This window comes from Scomber scombrus, chromosome 10 (assembly GCF_963691925.1).
Source record: "Scomber scombrus chromosome 10, fScoSco1.1, whole genome shotgun sequence".
NCBI classification, from domain to species: domain Eukaryota; kingdom Metazoa; phylum Chordata; class Actinopteri; order Scombriformes; family Scombridae; genus Scomber; species Scomber scombrus.
The window spans coordinates 5,963,927-5,982,660 of NC_084979.1; the positions used below are offsets into that span (position 1 = coordinate 5,963,927).

An 18,734-nucleotide genomic window follows, 5' to 3' on the forward strand; every position below is an offset into this window, starting at 1 on the left:
TTCCTTAGAGTTAGTATGAGGGGAGCTGTACACTAAACCATGAGTCGCTCAATGTCTGCAGAGCAATATCTCGCAGTAATAGCTGAGTTATTACACCAGCAGCTGTTGACATAATACACAAACCTCCTCCACAAGCCTTGTCCTGCCAACACAGGAGGCTGTGCAGCCCACTAGCTCCATATCCGAGTTGGCTGCCGAGTAAACATTAATAAACATCAGTCCTAAACCACAGCAGCAATGAAATTATGGTATGCTTGAGAGCAATAGGCAGGTGTGTTGTGTGTTTCCCTGAGTAGTCTGCAATTCAGGTGCACAGGCAGAATTTTAGTTCTAACCTGGGTATTTGTGTCTGTGTGTGTGTGTGCGTGTGTGTGCACGTTCCCCCAGCTGCGCAGCAGAGATTACAGATGGCTCTCAGTACTTTGTCCTGTTGATGATCACAGATGGAGTGATATCCGACATGGTCCAGACCAAAGAGGCTGTGGTCAATGTGAGTAAACAGACACATGCATGCGCAAACAAACACAGAGACTGATATGGATGGCGTTGCTTTTCCCCTCAGTTACTCCCTCTACTGATTTCTGCTCTAGACTCATGTGAAGGAGAGGAAAAGATGTTTTTTTTAATCATTGTGACTGATCTCAATTCTTTGGAGGGGTTGATATTTTCTTCAATACACTGCCAAATTAATGTTTGAGAAATATCTGATCCAATTAAGTTGGCTCTAAGTGATTTCTCTCAGGACAGGCAGTGTAGAATATTAAAAGCAAATTGGTTCTTTTCCCTCCTAATTAACTCTACATGTGGAATATATAAATGAAACAGCAGGGAATACTCAGATATTTGCTTTAAATATTCTAAATGAATCTTGTCATCTGTGTTGTCAAGGTGTGTTGAGGTTTGGAAAATAAATGTGAAGTTAATGTCTTGACCTCCCATTAACCCTGGACTGTAATTGAAGGGTACTGGGAAATGATTAATAGCCTAAAATGAATAGCAGTTTTAAGTCAGAGCTATGTTGGTCATTAAAAGCTTGTACATATCTTATTGAAGCCGTCTGGATGTGTCAATTGAACAGAATGTTCATTCATGTCTTTCAATCTGTCTCCTCTACAGGCAGCATCACTCCCACTGTCCATAATCATCGTAGGTGTTGGGCCTGCTGAGTTTGATGGTGAGTATTCAATTTTAGTAATATACCGATTTTTTCATTTCAATGTGAGTAAACAAACAGTTTTGTTTTTTCAAAATAAATAAAATACATATATAACTTAAAAAAGACTCCTTTTTGAGGCTTTTGGGGGTTGGTTTTTTTGGAATTTTTTGGACAATCAAAACACATGAGTTTGTCATTTCTAGTAGGCACGGAGCAACATTAACATTCATCATGAGTCATGTTTGCGTCCACCTGAAGAATGTATGTTTAACATGAAACCAAACAGTTAAGTTGTAGTCTGTAAAATCAAAACAACGAGCCGAAAGCTGCTAAAAGGCTCTATAGAGGTACAGGAAACTGCTGAGTCAGGTGCTTGACTGTGTTTGCTAAGCAGCGCCCCCTACTGACTTTTGCTACACCAAGCATGTATGCTGTTTACAATGGTATCAATCGTAGATTTACTAGTAAATTCTTAGTAATTCTTGAAACATGTATTGTCCTGATCAAAAAGTAGACAATGATTCCATTGTAGGGTTCCCTTACTAACATGGTCAATGTTTTCTACCCCATCATACCCTGAAACCTGGATTATTTATCAGTCTGTGTTTTCTTCTTAATCCTTCTTTGGCACAATTCTACCTTTTCCAACACACCCGGCGTCCTCAACCTGGAAGAGGACGGGAAACAACAATATGAGGACACAGTCATCGAAAAGTTGTTCTATGTTGCATGTGGTGGTCAAATATTTCACAGTATACCTTTCAATAACGCATATAGCCGAGCAGAATTTGACAGCCAACCATAGGACAGTTGGGTTATTGGGAGCATGGTGCAGTGAATACGTTTAAAATGTAAATAGTTTTAATGAAATTCAACCACCTTGACATTGAGAAGACATAAATATGCAGCGTTTTTATGTGAAAGGCAGCATTCGACTTTGACCTTGACTTTCCCCTGGCTTGATGGGATTCAGCGACACCCAGTAAGCAAACAGGAAAGCACTATAGCAGCTGTGTCCTGATTGGTTCCCAATGTACACCAGTGTGCTGTCCCCTCTACAGAGTTTCTTTATAAAGTCAGTGGAGTCAAGTGTGCAGGCAGTGTTACAGCCCACAGATCAATGCCTTCTCAGTGAGGACTGTGTGTGTGTGTGTGTGTGTGTGTGTGTGTGTGTGTGTGTGTGTGTGTGTGTGTGCTCTATTGCTGCACAGCAGAGTGTGACGACTTAACACCTCATCATTGTGTTGGATTGTCCATCATTTTCTAGTTATTTAAGCAATCGAACGGTGGGATTGGTAGTGAAGGCACCCAGGCATGTTAAGAGGTCACAAGGTCAAACTGGCTTAATAACGTGTGTGTATCTGTGTATGCGTGTGTGTGTGTGTGTGTGTGTGTGTGTCTACACTGTATTTCCAGGCCTTATTGCCTCTGTTTGTTATTTGAACTGTCTTGTGTTTGTGATCCTTTTTCCTGAACATGTTTCTGAGTGTTTTCACACTCCTGGTATATCACTTTGATGGTCATTCTGGTGTTTGGCCTTTAGTATTTTCTGTGTCTGTTTGTTGATTTGACCTCGAGTTGTGTTCGGCCACCTTTCCATTACAGCACCACACATCCCAGCTGTTTCGTGTCTTTTCCAGAGCGACAACAGGTGCAGGATACACACTGCTGTGCTCTGCAGGTGCTGCCATTGAAGACCTCTCTGAATGACCATTTGAGCGCAATTTTCAAGCGAGCACATCTACCTATATTTGGCCGTATTTGAAATGGCTTTCTAAAAGCATTCCAGTAGCAGAGTGGCTGGAATTATTTTCATTTTTCAAACACGTAATGCAGTTTTGCACCATTTTTGTTTTAAAAATGACATTTTGGCTGCGTTAAGTAGTATAACCATTCTCCGCTCAATACCTGCTCTTTCTCCACATGCTGTGTTCCATTTCAGCAGCTACGCTAAGAAAAGTAAAAGAACATCCTGTACCGGCTCCCCCAGTGGTTCCAGTATTGAGTCATACTCTGCCTGGGTCCACACCTTTGAATCCTGATTCTGGTCATGAACCAGGTGTTTCTCGGTTGAAAAAGCAATCGATCCAGTGAGCATCACAGGGGGACTAACAATTAGCCAATCAGCGCCACGGGCAGGACTAACGCTGTTGTCGAGCTGTTGTCAAGCATAGTCAAGTCGTGCACTGGAATTATTTTAAATAGACGGCACCTGACATTGTAGTTTGTTTTGACTTCGCTCCATTCTCAAAACTCCGGCAAAACAAGTATGTTGGCATGGTTACGCATCAGTGTCGACTTCAAAAAGCATTACATTTCAAGTGGATACATTGGTCTCTAGTGATTGGTTAGTTAAAATCCCCCTCCACCACGGAAATTGGTTAAAGTGGAGGCAATGTCAGACTGAAGATGGAAATGGACTCTGTAATGAGATGACAATTCTGTCTGATATCAGGCAAAGTCACAGTCTCTGTGTGTCTCCCTTCATTTAGCTATGGAGGAGCTGGATGGAGACGAGGTGAGAGTATCCTCCAGAGGACGTCTTGCTGAGAGAGACATTGTACAGGTACTCATCATAATTCTATTTAACTTTTTTTTGGGTTAGACTTGAGCACGTTTTTGTCAACAGCAGCAGCATGGGGGTACAGTCCCCAGAGGACGATGGCTTACATTCATTACACACACTCAAACACACGCTGGGAACTGTCTCGTACAATATACAATACTCATCTATGACAGACCGCTGAACAGGCCCTGTGTGTTGCTCATGGGTATAATACCGTAACTCTGCTTATATTTGTCCACACAGCTCATAAATCTACAAATCTAGTGTAAAATCAGCAAGCTCAAAAGGTCCATCTACTTTCTTCTCAGATACATTCTGACTATAATGTAAAATCCAAACATAAGTATAGTGCACACAGTACATGCACCATTATCGCATTGTGTTTTGTGAATAGTGTTTTTTTACGCTCAGTAATGGTTGGTGTGCATTTTGCAAAGGTTTGGGTAACACTGACATTTCAACAAGCCCTCCAACCTAAACAGCAAAACCAGCATGTGTGTTGTTTCCTTCCACAGCAACACATGTGATTGTTTTTTGGGAGTTTTTTTTTTTGGAACCCCCGTCTGCAGGGTGACATAGTTTTCTCAGTGCCTTTCAAAACCATTACCATAAAAATGATTCATACTGTTAAGACTGTGTTCTGCCTCTTCTGTGGGTAAGGTTTGGGTAAGTTTAGGCACAAAAACTATTTGGGCATGATTAGAGAGGGATCATGGTCATCGTTCAAGAAAACCAACAGTGGCTGTTGCTAGGAGATGGGGAAAACTGCAGTACCTCGCTGACCTCCCCCTGAAGAGATTTTACTGTGTCACTGCTGTAAACATGTCATTTCCAACATTTCAACAGCTAATACAGTGTTTCTCCAGTGAGAGCAGTCAGACTTTATTATTCAAGGATAGCCACACCATGCCATCTCTAGTAACCCACAATGACACGATGACATTCAAAAGATAAGAGCCAGGGAGGAAATACTCTGAAACGGTCTTTATCTTATCTTTGTGGCCCCCTTACGTTGTAGGTCATTCTTGTTGTAAAGTTGCAAGTACCTTCTGACGGCTCATAGAGGATGTTTACTTTCTCAGAGTCTCCATTTATTTATAGAAAAAATGTATTGGTCAATATAAAAAAAACTAGAAAATGTCCTTAGTCTACCCGCAAGAAACTTTATCCATTATCATTTTTAAACTTAAACAGTGATAGTAGCTCTTTCTTTAAACTGTTTTACAGTGAGTTGCATCAACAAACAAACAAACACCCCATCGAGATAAGATGGGGAAAAAAACCCTGGAAACTGTAATTTTAGAGAGTCTTTCAGAGATATGAGAGAACAAATAGGAAGCAAATACCACTCCTAGTGATAAGAATGTACCGTTGAATATTTCTAATGGAGTGGAGGAGACTGGCCTGTCAGCTGGCAGACCATAAGGTTCTCAATGATTAATGCATGTGAGTATATAAGATAGTAAAAATGTAATTGTAGCATCAAAGTGCATTAATATCATATGGCCCAAAGTAACTGTATTCTCACTTCCTTCAAAAGTTTGACTTATTTGCCCCTATATGACTGTAATAAATGGTAAGAATAGTAAGGTATAGTATTAGAGTGATAATTGATGCTTTTATTTTGAAACTGTATTGACATAACCATCATATTTTCACACTCAGTTTGTTTCACCAACACCTGTGATCACATTTGCATGCACACAGTAATTCTCTGATTGCCTTTAACTTTCTCAATGACAATAATTCAATCAGGATGTTTACACTCGTAGCAGAAAAGAAAAGGTTCAATCAATCAGTTTACATATCATGCACTCCTGTTGTCATTGATTCAATACGACGACTGCCTTCACCGCAGCAGCAATGTTTATCTTTCGTGTGTCGTAAATTATTCATATTTTTCCCATTCCCAATTAAGATTATAGTATAATTATAATTATCAGCTGATCAAGTAATGTTTTAAGTCATAATTTCAGCATAAATGCCAAAAACATACTAATTCCAGCTTCCACTCCTGGTTTTCTCAGTCCTCTATGATGGTTAATTGAGTGTGTTATTTGAATATCTGAATATCAGACAAAATAAGCAGCTTGAATATGTCAGCTTGGGTCCTAGGAAGTTGTGCTCTGCATTTTAAAGGGCATCTCAACAAGTTATAAACCAAATGATTAATGGATTAATCAAGAAAATAAGTGTTTGTTGCTGCATTTATTACCCGACCAGAAAAAAAAAGTTTAATCAACCTTAAAGTACTGTAAATGACCCAATTTCAAGTTGTCAGATCAGTCTGAAAATGTTCTTCCACTCACAGTAAAAGGTTAAAAAGGTTAAAACACAACTTTAAAAATCACCCTGAGGAGCTTCTGCTCAGGTGTGATACAGGGTGATACAGGGTGCCCCTGCTCTCCAGACAAACCAACGTTACCATCAATTCATTCAACTGAATAACCTTTCGATTAAAAAAACAAGATAGATGATGTCTATGTTATTCAAAGTATAACTATAAGTATAAATGTACTTTAAAAGACCAATCCCCCAAAACAACGAATAATCCACCTGTGTACTCCCAACCCATCTTGTACATTCTGGGTTCCCCCTATTAAACCCTTTGGAGCCTCCCGCTTCCTGTTTGGCAGTTTGGATATGAAGTGGAGCACATGGAGCACAACAAAAAGCCTGTGTGCTGAAACATAAACGAATGAGGTGAGAAATACGCAATGCAGTAACAGAATCGTGATCCACATTTGATCAGCACTGCCTAGTTTGAGTTCCATTAGATGTTGCTTTCTTTTTTCTTTTCAGCTTTATTAAGTTAAAGACACACACATTTATTTTGGTGTGGGATTTTGGTTTTCTAGTGCGACATCTAAGAGAGCTGAAAGTTGTATATTGCACTTTTAACATCTCATCATTACATGTTTGTGCTCTATCCTAATTTCTAAAGTAGGGATCCACTGGTGAGAAGCAGAGTTGAAGGCTTAAGAGAAAGAATTTTTCTTCTTTGATATCAAAATAATAATCTAGATATAGTATAGAGCTGATAAAGACTATATTATCTATATAAAGTGTATAATCAATTTTATTCTCCTCCTCTTGCTCCAGTTTGTTCCATTTAGAGAATATGTGGATAGATCTGGCAACCAGGTCCTCAGCATGGCCCGGCTGGCTAAAGATGTCCTCGCCGAGATCCCCGACCAGCTGCTGTCTTTCATGAAGAGCCGAGGAATTGAACCGCGGCCGGCCCTGTCCAACTCTCCGCTACCGCAGCTGCACCAGCATATCTGACCCCGACACAGCGGTCACTCATATCTCCGCCTCTATCTCCACCTTTCCGCTTAACCACGCTCACCTCCCCGCACGGTTATTTTTCACTCATAAAAAGGAGCAGCCTTTCAACCTGCGACTTGCCCTCTCCTCTCTTATCGCCGGCAAAAGTTAAACAGGCACATCACAGCGGAGCAGCGGGCGCTCATCCCTGACTTTCCTCTCTAACTCACCCTGTTATGTACCATTACTTTTCATTTACTGTATGAACGAACAGTGAGACTGAACCATGACCGACCCCTCTCCTCCCCGCTGACTGCAAACATACGCTTCAAAGTAACCAACAGTAACTTGTTTGCACACACACACACAAAAAAAAAGTTTTTACATGTGTCCTTGCCCTTGACACCTCTTACATTTGGCAGGATTCCCAGGAAAGTGCAAGACATTAAATTAAATTGAAACGAGTCCCTAAATGAAAGCAGAGTGCTTGATGAGCAATATATGCCAGCTTGTGTCAGATGCTTTGGGGGCTTTTTTGCTTTGACTTTAATTTATTGGCGTAATTGGACACCATGAGGACAGGTGTTTCGATTTATACTGTCCCATCCTCGTTATCGAGCTACATTTTAAAGTGTGTAGAAAGCGGCGCCATATTTCTTGAAATTGAAAGAGAGAGAGAATGACTTCAATCCAAATATATTCAGTTTCTGATGTGGATGTCGCACACGGAGGGTAGCAGACGCGTGTTGGCAAGTCTAGTGTGGGGTTCTGGTCACATGTTCATTATTGCCATACACACACACAGACAGACACACACACACACACACATGTACACACACTCCTCTGTCTGCCATACCACACCCACCCTCTTTGCCCAGCGTGGGTGCAGATTCCCCTCCTGCTGTTAGAGAAATGCCAGTCTCTCCAGCTGCCCTGCTGAGAGGAAGAGTAGGACGGAAGGAAGAGGCAGGGAGAGGAAAGGAAGACAGGTGAGGGAGTTAAGTAAGGAGAGATAAAGGTGCAAAAAAAGCAATACAAAAAAATGTGGAGGAAAGAAGCAGAGATGGACAATGAAAGGATCTAGAGATTAGTTTTGTTTGATGCCGGAGAAGAAAGAAAAATGAGGCTGATAATGGAGAAACAGACAGAGCCAGATGAGAGTGTGAGATAGTTGGTGAGGGGTTCACTCTATCTGATAAGTCTTTGTATGCACATTTTTGGGGAAAGAGATCTAAACGACGGATAAATGCACATTTTCCGAAAAGCAATATACCTGACTCCCAGTGTAATGTTCGCCCTATGCATGTCCTTCCCTTTCCCTATCCTCCTGCCATGACTTGACATTTTACCCCCAGGCACAGAGCCTTATACAAAATGGGCAAAGTGTGCCACCTAGTGCTCATTCTTTGTATAGCAGGGTTGTCTTTATTATGCATGACTACTGTACATTCATATACTAACTCACACACACACATACACAGCAAATACGCATGACCTGATGCAACCGACCTTACTCACCGAGCTCAGCAGTAAAGTCAGGCATCCCAACAGTTCAAATAACAAGTTCGGACTCTTCTATGTTCTTATGTAAAACGTGAGAGTCACTTTTGAAGATGTTTCGTTCATATCAGTGTGATGATGATGGTGGCTTAGAGGGGTGTTTTAAGCTGTTTTATGTGTCACTGTTGTGTAAGTATTCTTTTTTTTTTATAGCCTTGTACAATAATTAGTTAAATTGTCAAAGTTTCTTGCATGTTTGCAGAATAAATGCGTGTTTTGTTCAAGTGGGTGTTGTCAAAAAAAGAAAAAAAATGAGATGGAAATATATCTCGAAGTAATATGCATTTCATTGGTGTCATTGTACATTTTCAACCATTGTTTTCAGAACTAACATGTGTGTGTCTTGCAGAAACCTCAATGAAACTTGTGTATTTCCCCATCGAGAGACGTGTATTTTTGATATTTTGCAATGACGTGGCCTGTTCTTAAGGTCATAAAAAAAACAGATGTGTAAGGTCTCTGTAAGACACCAGTGGTATCAGAAAGTATTGTGTGGTTTTTGTACAACAGGAGCATTTCTGTTTGTCTTTTATCTTTGTCTTATACCTGTATGAGCATATTGAACCCACTGATCAGTGTTTAAAAAATAAAGATGGATATGGTGTCCTTGTATTCAGAACAGTACATGATAAAATACAGTATGTTTGCTTCTACAGTAGAGCTACAACAACCTTTTACTTCTGTGTCTACAATAATAAATCTATATTGTATGTTTTTATGAATGTCCAAATAAGACGAATGTAGACGTTTGAACTAGAAACCTTAACTGTTTGGACAAAATATCTTGTTGTGTTTTGATATGAGGTTTGACTACGTTTGTGTTTACCCATATCTCCCTAAGGTGACCAACTGCATTACAGTATTACCAAATATAAAGTTGCACAATCTGATTGTTGCTTGTTGTTGTTTGTCCACAGAAAGATTATTTGAGGTGGCGCGTCGATGTTATTGCAGTTTTCCTGGTACTGAATCAAATTCTACAACACTTCGAACCTCCTACCATCAAAATGAGCTTTGGCCGACTCATTAAACAGACTGAAGCACTAAAGTTCTAGTTCACAGAACTGTAGATAATGTATACAGCACTCACAGATTCATCACTATTCCCTGTAGCTATTTGCATCTTGTGTTGAAGATAAACTCAGTACCTGACAGAGAGATGTAATATGCAACATCAAGTCTGAAATAGTAGGGGTGAAATGTTGCTCTGTTTTCGTGAGGAATTACTGATGATATAAGCATCTTCTACCTTCTTGTTTATTTACTATGAATTTGCAGCTGATAAATATTTATGTCAGGGATAAAAGTCTGTAGATATACAATAAATAAAAATATTCTGTTTCTCATAAATATTAATTCAGGTCAAAAGCTACGCATTTATATATGATATCATTGCACTGGTTGAATGAGTGAGGGCAGTCCGGCAAAGAAAGTGGGAGGGATGAGTAAATTAAATACTGAATGATACATTATAGCCAAAAATATGTAGAAATCCAAACTTAACACTTTTATATCATTATTCAACTTTCCATTTCAGAAACCATGGGTGTCAGTATACTTCTATAAAGCCTGAAATCCTCTGGGAAAAGTGCAAGATTTTGGGACCAGGCTGCAGGGGGTAAGTCTGGGGGTAAGACGAGTCTCAGTCGCCCAGGTCACGGTATATCCAGAAGGGTTGCGTAACATGGCTTTGTTTTGGCTGAGAGGTGAAACATCTTCTTTTTAATAAAAAAAAAAATCTATTAGTAGTGCAGTTGCTGTTGAATCAACCCCTATGGTGTGGGTAAACTCCCATTCCGCCACAAAGTTGGCCAACCCATGCTTAATGTTGAGATCTGGTTCTCAGTCAAGGTTTCAGTTCATCCCCAAAGTGATGGATGGGGTTGAGCCCTGACAGCTTTGTGCAGGCCAATTAAGTCCTTCCTCATATAACTCAGAAGTGTCTTTATTATCTCGCTTTGTGCTTGGAGTATTGTCATGTTGAAATGGGAAAGAGCCTTCCCCAAACTCTTGCCACAAAGTTGGAGACACACTAATGTCTAAAATATGGTTAGCACTATAACTTGGACAAAGCTGTACACACACTATTCTTAATCTGAAGACAAGGATCATCAAAGTGAGATGTACTAACTTTCTTTAAAGCTAAAATCTACTTCTCTCCTTGAGGCACACTTGTTGCTAATCTTGGCTAAGTAGCTAGCATCAATAAAGGAACTAAAGGCACTGAAAATGTTAAACACAGCATAAGTGATGTTGATGGCTACTTTCAGTGTTGGCATTAACATCTTTTTCTGATCTCGGAACATTTTGTTGAATTTGCAAAACTTTGGCATGATAACTTTGATAGCCACAGCTAGCTGCTTGTCTTTCATATATGATACAAGCAGTGAAATAAGTAATCATATTCTTACTTTAACCTGTATTTTTTGGCCACATGGGAGCATGCCGCATCTCTTAAGTACGCTATGGCAAACAGCTGCTTATTAAGACACAGATACAGTGTAGAGAGTGTTCTTGGACACCTGACGAATATAAGTCTATTGACTCTACTTCTGGGTCTGTTTTGGTCTCCACCAACTCCCAAGGGACATATCTGGCTCTTAAGACACTAAATGCTCCAATGTGTTTACCAGCTAGTTGTTAATAGTGCTGGGCAGGGAGCGTACAGTTGATTAAGCAAAGCTTCCTCTGTGTGTTCATCATTATGGCCAACCCCTTTCACATTTTACATAGTTATTTGACAGCAATAGTGTTTCTATCTACGTAGGTAGTTTTGGTTTAATTGGTACACTTTTTGAGATATCAATCTCCAAAACATCTGCCTCCACCTAAATACAATGGAGGTGGATAGAATTGTTTTTGTGGTATAAAAGGGGTTGAAACATGACATTTGAAAAACTCAAAGGCACTGAAGCAGACATAATGTCCTTGTTACTTTGAATAGTCTGCAAACTTAATTGGGAACAGTTTTCATTGGGAAAACTTTGCCAAAACTCTTCACAGTGAGGTCTGTCTGTCCTTGAATGCACCACAGTTTTCAAAAAGGTCCCTGCTCACATTACTGTGATAATGACATAATATAAATAACGACTTATTCATAAGTATTCAATGACACAGATAACATTTCTGTACGTTTCCAAGCCACTATAAATGATATATGGCTGCCTATAACGTAGGAAGCAATTCTAAAAACGTCTGGTTACTTTGGAAAATGCTTAGTCATGAGTATATGTGTGTGTAGATAAAAAACTGTACAAGACCCTGAATGTGGAATCACTGAATAGGCAGTTTTTTATTGCTGTCATGTATACACTAAGAAAAGCGAAAAAGAGTGACTAAACAGTTCTCTGTAATGGCATAGAGGAACAGTCGGTGCCGGATGTGCTGCGACGGCCTATTAAGCATAATGACTCTTAGAGGCAGAGGAGAGGCTCTGCTGGATGTAAACATGCTATTAAAGGAGGTGTTATGAAGCAGACAGGAGGAGACTTCAGTCAGAGAGGAGAGAGACTGAGGCAGCCCAGGAAGTGAAGGACCCCTTGGTAGAAACTTTAGATTTATAGCCTTTCATGTAGGTGTACTTACCAAAGGTGATTTCATTTTCATTTAACCACGACCGCGTCACTCTCCAGCAGCTCTGGACAACAACAAGCTGATCCTGATGTCATTACAACGTTCTGTTTTTTTTTCTAAACATAATTTTTTATGAGTATGTGGAAAGAAACAAGGAACAACATCTGGCAAAAACGTGTGTTTTTTAAAGGGACTTGAACAAACCGGGTTTTGTGGGACTTTGGGTAATAGGTCAGAGAGGCTTAGCTCAGGGAAACTTTGGGCAAATATAAATGAAGCCTTCAAGCTTGAAAAAAAAGTGGAAGAAAAAGGAGGCGCACTTGAAGTTTGCAGCAAGCACACTGCTGCTTTAGGGCTACTAGAATTGGATTGACTACTGTAAGATTGTGTGGAAGAAAATTGCTTTAAATACTGGTCTCAAGCAAAGTTCATGAGGTTTTTGTATATGTTCCAACGTGGGGTCCCGAACTATTAACTGGAACCAAGTTTAAGTGTTTCCCACCAAAGCTATAGGATCAGTTATGAGAGTATAGAATGACTGTGCGTAATTTAAAGTGACAGATTCCGCCGTACACCCTGCAAATAAATACTGAGTAAATAATCAGGACGAATTTTAGAAGAAAAAATAAAGTACCCGTCGTATTAGCAATAACAACAATGTAGCCTTCTGTTTTTCCACTTACCTCACCACCAAGCTGCTTTATAAAACAGCGTTTTGTTTGTTGTGCTCTGTCCACAGCTGAGATGTGGTGTGGATGGAGTTATATGTGGCCAAAAACGGCACAATCATACACTGTGTAAACTCTTGTAACGCCTCTTCGGAGGAGCCGAGTTGAATCCCTTTGATGAGGAAGTTTGACATTTTTGGAAATGTATTCTTCTCGCCCAGAGTTGGATGAGAAGATTGATACCATTATTATACTTGTATGATACATATGGAGTGCAGCCAGTTAGCTTAGCTTACTGTAAAGTCTTGCTAGCTCTGTCCAAACTACAAGGATTCGACTATCAGCCCCTATAAATTTGACTAAAATCGTTGTTTTTACACTTTATTTTTTAACCTAACAAGACATAACATGTTAACCAATGAGTTTTAGAGGTGCTGGATGGTGTACTTTGTTACCTTCAGACCACAGACTAGCTGTTTCCCCCTCAAGTCATTGTGCTCAGCTAAGCTAATCAGCTGCTGGACGTAGCTTTATTTAGCTTCATATGTATCATAGAGACATAAGAGCCGTAACCACATAACTATGCTAACCTTGCCACACTTAGTCCCTACGACATAAGAGTGGCAAGAGCGGCACACCAAAAATGATAAACATTCAAATTGTAGCATAGGTTATACCTTGTAGAATTACTCTGAAGACAGATTCAGCTCTCACTGGACCTAAAAATACATTAACTTACTGTAATGTGAGCTGGTATTTTGGATAAAAATCACCCACTGGCTGGTTTGCTCTCCTATCACATAACAATAACAATGCTAACAGCATACTTGGACAACAGTGCAGCTTACACACTAACCCTAACCCTTTTCTTCATATAAGTGAAAATCCATTCAGAACTGATGATCAGTGTGAGCGTGCATCCCCCTTTTGACAATACATCTCATCCTCATCACATAATCTCTCTGTCTCTTCCCATCTCTAGAATCTGACCTAACTTGGAGCTATTAAATTATGACTTGGCCACTGTGGCGTACATACTGAAATAAACCATTTTTAGATCAGAACAGTCAGAGGAGGAAGGGGATACATAATACCCCTGTTTTGGAGTTTGAATAAAGGCAAAGCTTTGTTCTTTGTGTCTGTATACGGTTTGGATTAAGACTTCGGATCCAGGATTTGGAGGCATAATATTCTCTGTGGAGCATGGCAGTAGTCATGACAGCAACGCTAAACACTGAAGCCTCTGTCCTGGAAAATCAGCAGTATCTAGGACCTGAGGAGTTTTGAAAAACAATAGTAGTGATGACTGCATTCATTATTACCTACCCATTACTACCCAGCAGCACGGGGTCATACCCTTAAAGGATAGATACACCTAAAACGCAATAGACATTCAATGTATTAATGTTCTGTATAATTGCCTTTTGATAGCAGCTCAACCAGGAAAGACAACTAAGCAGAAAGGCTTAAGTAGTTATTAAGAAATGTACTTATTCGACATAGTGTGTTGAATGGGGTGGAGGTAGGTAGCATCAATTGGACACTGAAGCAAAAGCAGACTGACTGGCTAAACTGAAAAGTGTAAAAGCCTTCTGTTAGCTGGTTGAGCTGGAAACAGGAAAAGTGAAAACATAAATAAATAGTAAGCAAGAAAATGTATTCATCAGTTTCCTTTGTAACCGGTAGAGTCAAGTTTTTTTTGCACATCATTAACACACACACACACACACACACACAAACACACACACACACACACACACACACACACACATATGGGATTCAAAATACTGGAAGTGAAGACAGACAACATCAAAAAAAAAAATAACACAACGAATGGCTCACAGCTTGCTTGTACAAGCTGCAAACAGATGCACCAGTTGCTCTTCCTCTGTTGTACTGTTTGTTTGCTGTCCCCAGAGTTCAATACACATCCTTTTGAACAGAAATCTGGGGCCTGTACCATTAAAATGCACTCTCCATTACTATCACTAGGTATTAGATGTCACAAAAATCAACTAGGACTGAAAGCTTTGAGATGCTTTGAGTCTAACTTGAATGCAAGAATTCTGTGTGAAAAACTTTATTATTGAAGTCTTCCAGTAATTTTTTTTTCTTTTGGCCTCTTGTGGCAGCAACAACAAGCTATAAACACACCACTAACATATGAGCTCCTTTTAAGTAAATTAACTTCTAAGCAAACGGTTGCTTATTTACACTTCAAATAGCTTCAGGATTCAGGAGGTCTTGTTTCTGGTCCCATGATGAATGTTCATCCAATATTTACTCCTCATGAACTTTGTCTGTCTGCCACTTTGTGCTGGGCTGGTAGAGTACAGTGGCTTTGCAAATAACCAGCTGCCTGGTGATGATGCTGATGAGAGCTGTGAGACTCAACCAGAATAGTATAATTGGGCAAAACCAAAACAATGAGCTGACAGTTTTAAAAAGCCTGGCAGGGTGAGGGGGACTACAGGCTTGGTTGATAATTCAGTATAGGCAGTAGCGTTTCAGTCAGGGCCAGCACCAAAATCCAACTCCCCGCCCCGCCCCAAAAGAAAGTATTGTATGCCGATACAGCCAACAGAGCAGCCGCATACATATAGGCCTATGTCCTACAATACAATACATACACATTGCGAATCCAATGTAAGGCCACTATTATGCAACAGTACTTAATCGACACCAACATGACAGCTGATCAACATCCGCAACGCATCAAGACACCACTGTGCCGCATTGCCATCTTCCCTTAGGTCACTGCCCACTTTACAATGCACATACCATGTGACACAACATCAAAAACAGCACATACTGCCCGACTGCTCTTAGAGGAAACTTCTAAATCACTTCAAAAATAAAATCAATTTCTTTAACAGACACAAATATGCTCCAAAAACAGTTCTAAATTTACTTCACAAAGAGAGAGAGAGAGATATTAGCCCAACAGCAGCACCAATCTGGTCCAGAGAAAGTTAAAAAAAAAAAAAAAAAAACTAGCACTCACCGATTACTTACTAGATTAAATCCATCCTGCGATCCTTCATGATGAAAAAGGCACCCGAAGCAGGTCTGCAATCATATCTCTATCTACCGATCTTGCTGTTAATTCAACCGCCAGAATAACAGACAGTGCGTCATCACGCACCTGCCCATGGGCCAATCAGCCAAGCTCATTTGAATGACGACGCCCAGACCAGCACTAGAAACTAGAAGACTAGCAGTGCTAGCCTCGTTGCCCCTGACTACACACCACTGAGTATAGGTTTGCCATATCTGTTGACCTTTTTAAAATACGAGTAGCCATTTAATCCATTGATAGTATAAAAATATTGATCATAGTAGCTTTAAGTTTAAATCTTACATCGTATTTTTTTAATTGAATGTGTTATTTTTGTTTCAAAACTAATGCTGCGTTCCATTTACCTCGGAAGTTGGAAGTCGGAGCTGGGAATGACCTCAAACCAGAGTTTGATTTGTTTCAGTTTAGAAGTCAGTAAACCAGTTCTAGCCAGTTACCAGTTGATAAAAACGCATTTTGCTGTATTTTGTTAATACAAACAGTGTAGCAACTGTTCATACATAGAAGTTGGACAGTGCTGTGTGTACAGCTAATTTCATGAGACACAAATAAGACAAAACTGCTAATAAACAGCTTATAACTACAACTTTAACACTGTTGATGCTATCATCTTTAATTTTGAGGTCAGGGCTTGTGAGGTTCGTGTAAACCTTGGACTGAGAAATGAGGTTAGATGAAAGGAAAACAAGACCATCGTTTATGCACCTGTTTCATTTGGCCACCAGCCAGTAGCATGCATTAGTTGAGGCAACAAAGCAGGAACATTAATCTAACAGTGGGCATTATGGGGATTTTGCATATTTTGGTGCCATCTGTGGTGTTAGGGTGTGAGTACACTGCTTTACTTCCACATTAGCATCAAGTATTTATCAAAAACCTACTCACAGAGACATGGAATTGCTCCATTTGTTACTTTAAAATTAGAATGCAGCTATCAGGTTGAATAGTGAGTAATCTAAAGTATTTACACAGGACACCAATGGCCTCATGTTGTCAAATATTGACTCAAATAATCCACAAAGGGATTATAGTAGGAGATGAATAATGAAAAAAAGATGAAATATCAGAATATATCTCTCACAATCAAGTATGTATGGCAGGTTTACGAGGTTTGTTGACAACAGAACTGGATCACGACCGTGAAAGGCAGGTGATAGCTTTGGCCTTGTGGTGTTTTTTAGGTTAAACAAACAGAGGGAAACAGTGTAAACAAGTGCACGATGTATGGACTATGGGTGATTTGGTTCAATCTCCCCTCTGTCTTCAGTTTCTCCGTCCCTTTTTTTCCTCCTTTAAACATAGATCAACAGAGCTCAAGCAGCTACGATGAACAAAAACAAAAGACATCATCGAAATAAATGTGGTGCTGAGAAATGAACTCTGTTACATATGATGTGTGCGTCATACCATGAAGTCATCGGTCATTAACCTGTCTCTCTCACTCTTTTACCTTGAAACATACCTGGACCTGAGTCATTTTTCATTCTATTCAGTGTTGACCAAAGCCACATGTGTTGCTTCCATCTACATCCACTTATCTTGCACCAAGAACCTCCCATTACTGTAACACTCATAATGACACTGAGGTGAAGCAATCTGGAACAATTACAAGACAGTGCTGGCAATGAGTAGAGATCGACTGACACGGGATTTTTGAGGTTGATACCAATATCAAACCCTGGTAAAGATGAATTAGCCAAGAGTTCTGGGCAATATATGTAATTTAACAGTTAAAAATACACGTTTGAAAGGTTGTTTAATTTCACCTTTCCAAAACTGAAACCGCAAAAGCAAAGTCTTTAAGGAATAAATCAAACACTGTCTGACCCAAACATGTCCAGCAAACTAGCACACTGCCCACAGTACTAACCTAGTGTTTCTTCGGATGCCAAGTGACATGTCATTAGCTAACTATATTATTTTGCAATGTAGAATTAAAGGTTATGTTAGAGAAGTCCTCCTTCAGGACTGACACATCCACTGCTGAGCCAGTCCCAGATGCCTCTGTGTCAGAGTTCAGTGTAACATTAGTGGCTCAGTACTGCTCTTTATTGGATTTGGAAAGTTTAGCAACCCCAGCATAACTCTTTACCTGAGGTTTGCCAGACTGGTCGGTAAGTCCTCACCCTCAAAGCCTTTGCTCTTGTAGAAGTTTAAAAATATGACATTAAAGCCAGTCAAAAGTTTGGACACATCTTCCTGTTGACTGGTACCTTTGACTTTTGTCTGGTGCTGTATACCTAACTTCTGTGTTGCTTGTCAAAGTATTGGTAGTTTTTCTACAGAGAGCAACCAAACAGGGTTCTGTTAGAATGAAAGAGCAGCATGAACTTACACTTTCCCCTTTATAACTGTACTTAAACTAAGGGAAAGTAGCTAGTTCTAGCAAAATGCTGCACCTTCAACATGGATCATGGTGGGAATGCTGACTTTTTTCCTCTAACTTTAGCTTTCAGTCTTTGTATCATATCATATGAAGCCATCAAGTGCATATGCAAGACCTGTCTGAAATCAAAGACCAATCATAATGAGAAGTTGGTAATCAGCAGTTATTATCATTGTAAATTGCATGTGTGTCATGCCAGAATACAAATCTCGACAGGGTCAGTTGCCTCCTGCAGGCCTCCTTGTGCAGGTATAGGCACATCTGACTGGGAGGAAACCCCAGGGCTGCACCAGAACACAATTTAATTGATTTATATCCCATCCGGCCTGGGAACACCTCAAGATCCCCCAGGGGTAGCAGGAGGACACAACTGTGAAGAAAGTTGTATCAGCAACCTGGTTTAGCCTGCAGCCACTGCAACCCGGACCTGAATAAGCTGCAGAAAATGGCTTGATGGCTTTGGCATTTCTGCACTGCAA

General features: G+C 40.0%; 1 protein-coding gene across 2 annotated transcripts in view; it reads left to right on the forward strand.

The window, feature by feature from the left end:
* The window catches only part of LOC133987270 (copine-9-like), a 78,551-nt gene extending 71,251 nt beyond the window's left edge, over positions 1–7,300 (forward strand). For both annotated transcript variants that reach the window (XM_062426575.1, XM_062426574.1), the window contains 4 exons: positions 388–490; positions 1,117–1,174; positions 3,649–3,722; positions 6,825–7,300. In XM_062426575.1, the coding sequence (XP_062282559.1) occupies positions 388–490; positions 1,117–1,174; positions 3,649–3,722; positions 6,825–7,007 (418 nt within the window). In that variant the 3' untranslated portion in view covers positions 7,008–7,300. The remainder of the gene's footprint in view (positions 1–387; positions 491–1,116; positions 1,175–3,648; positions 3,723–6,824) is intronic.
* Positions 7,301–18,734: the final 11,434 nt, after the last annotated feature.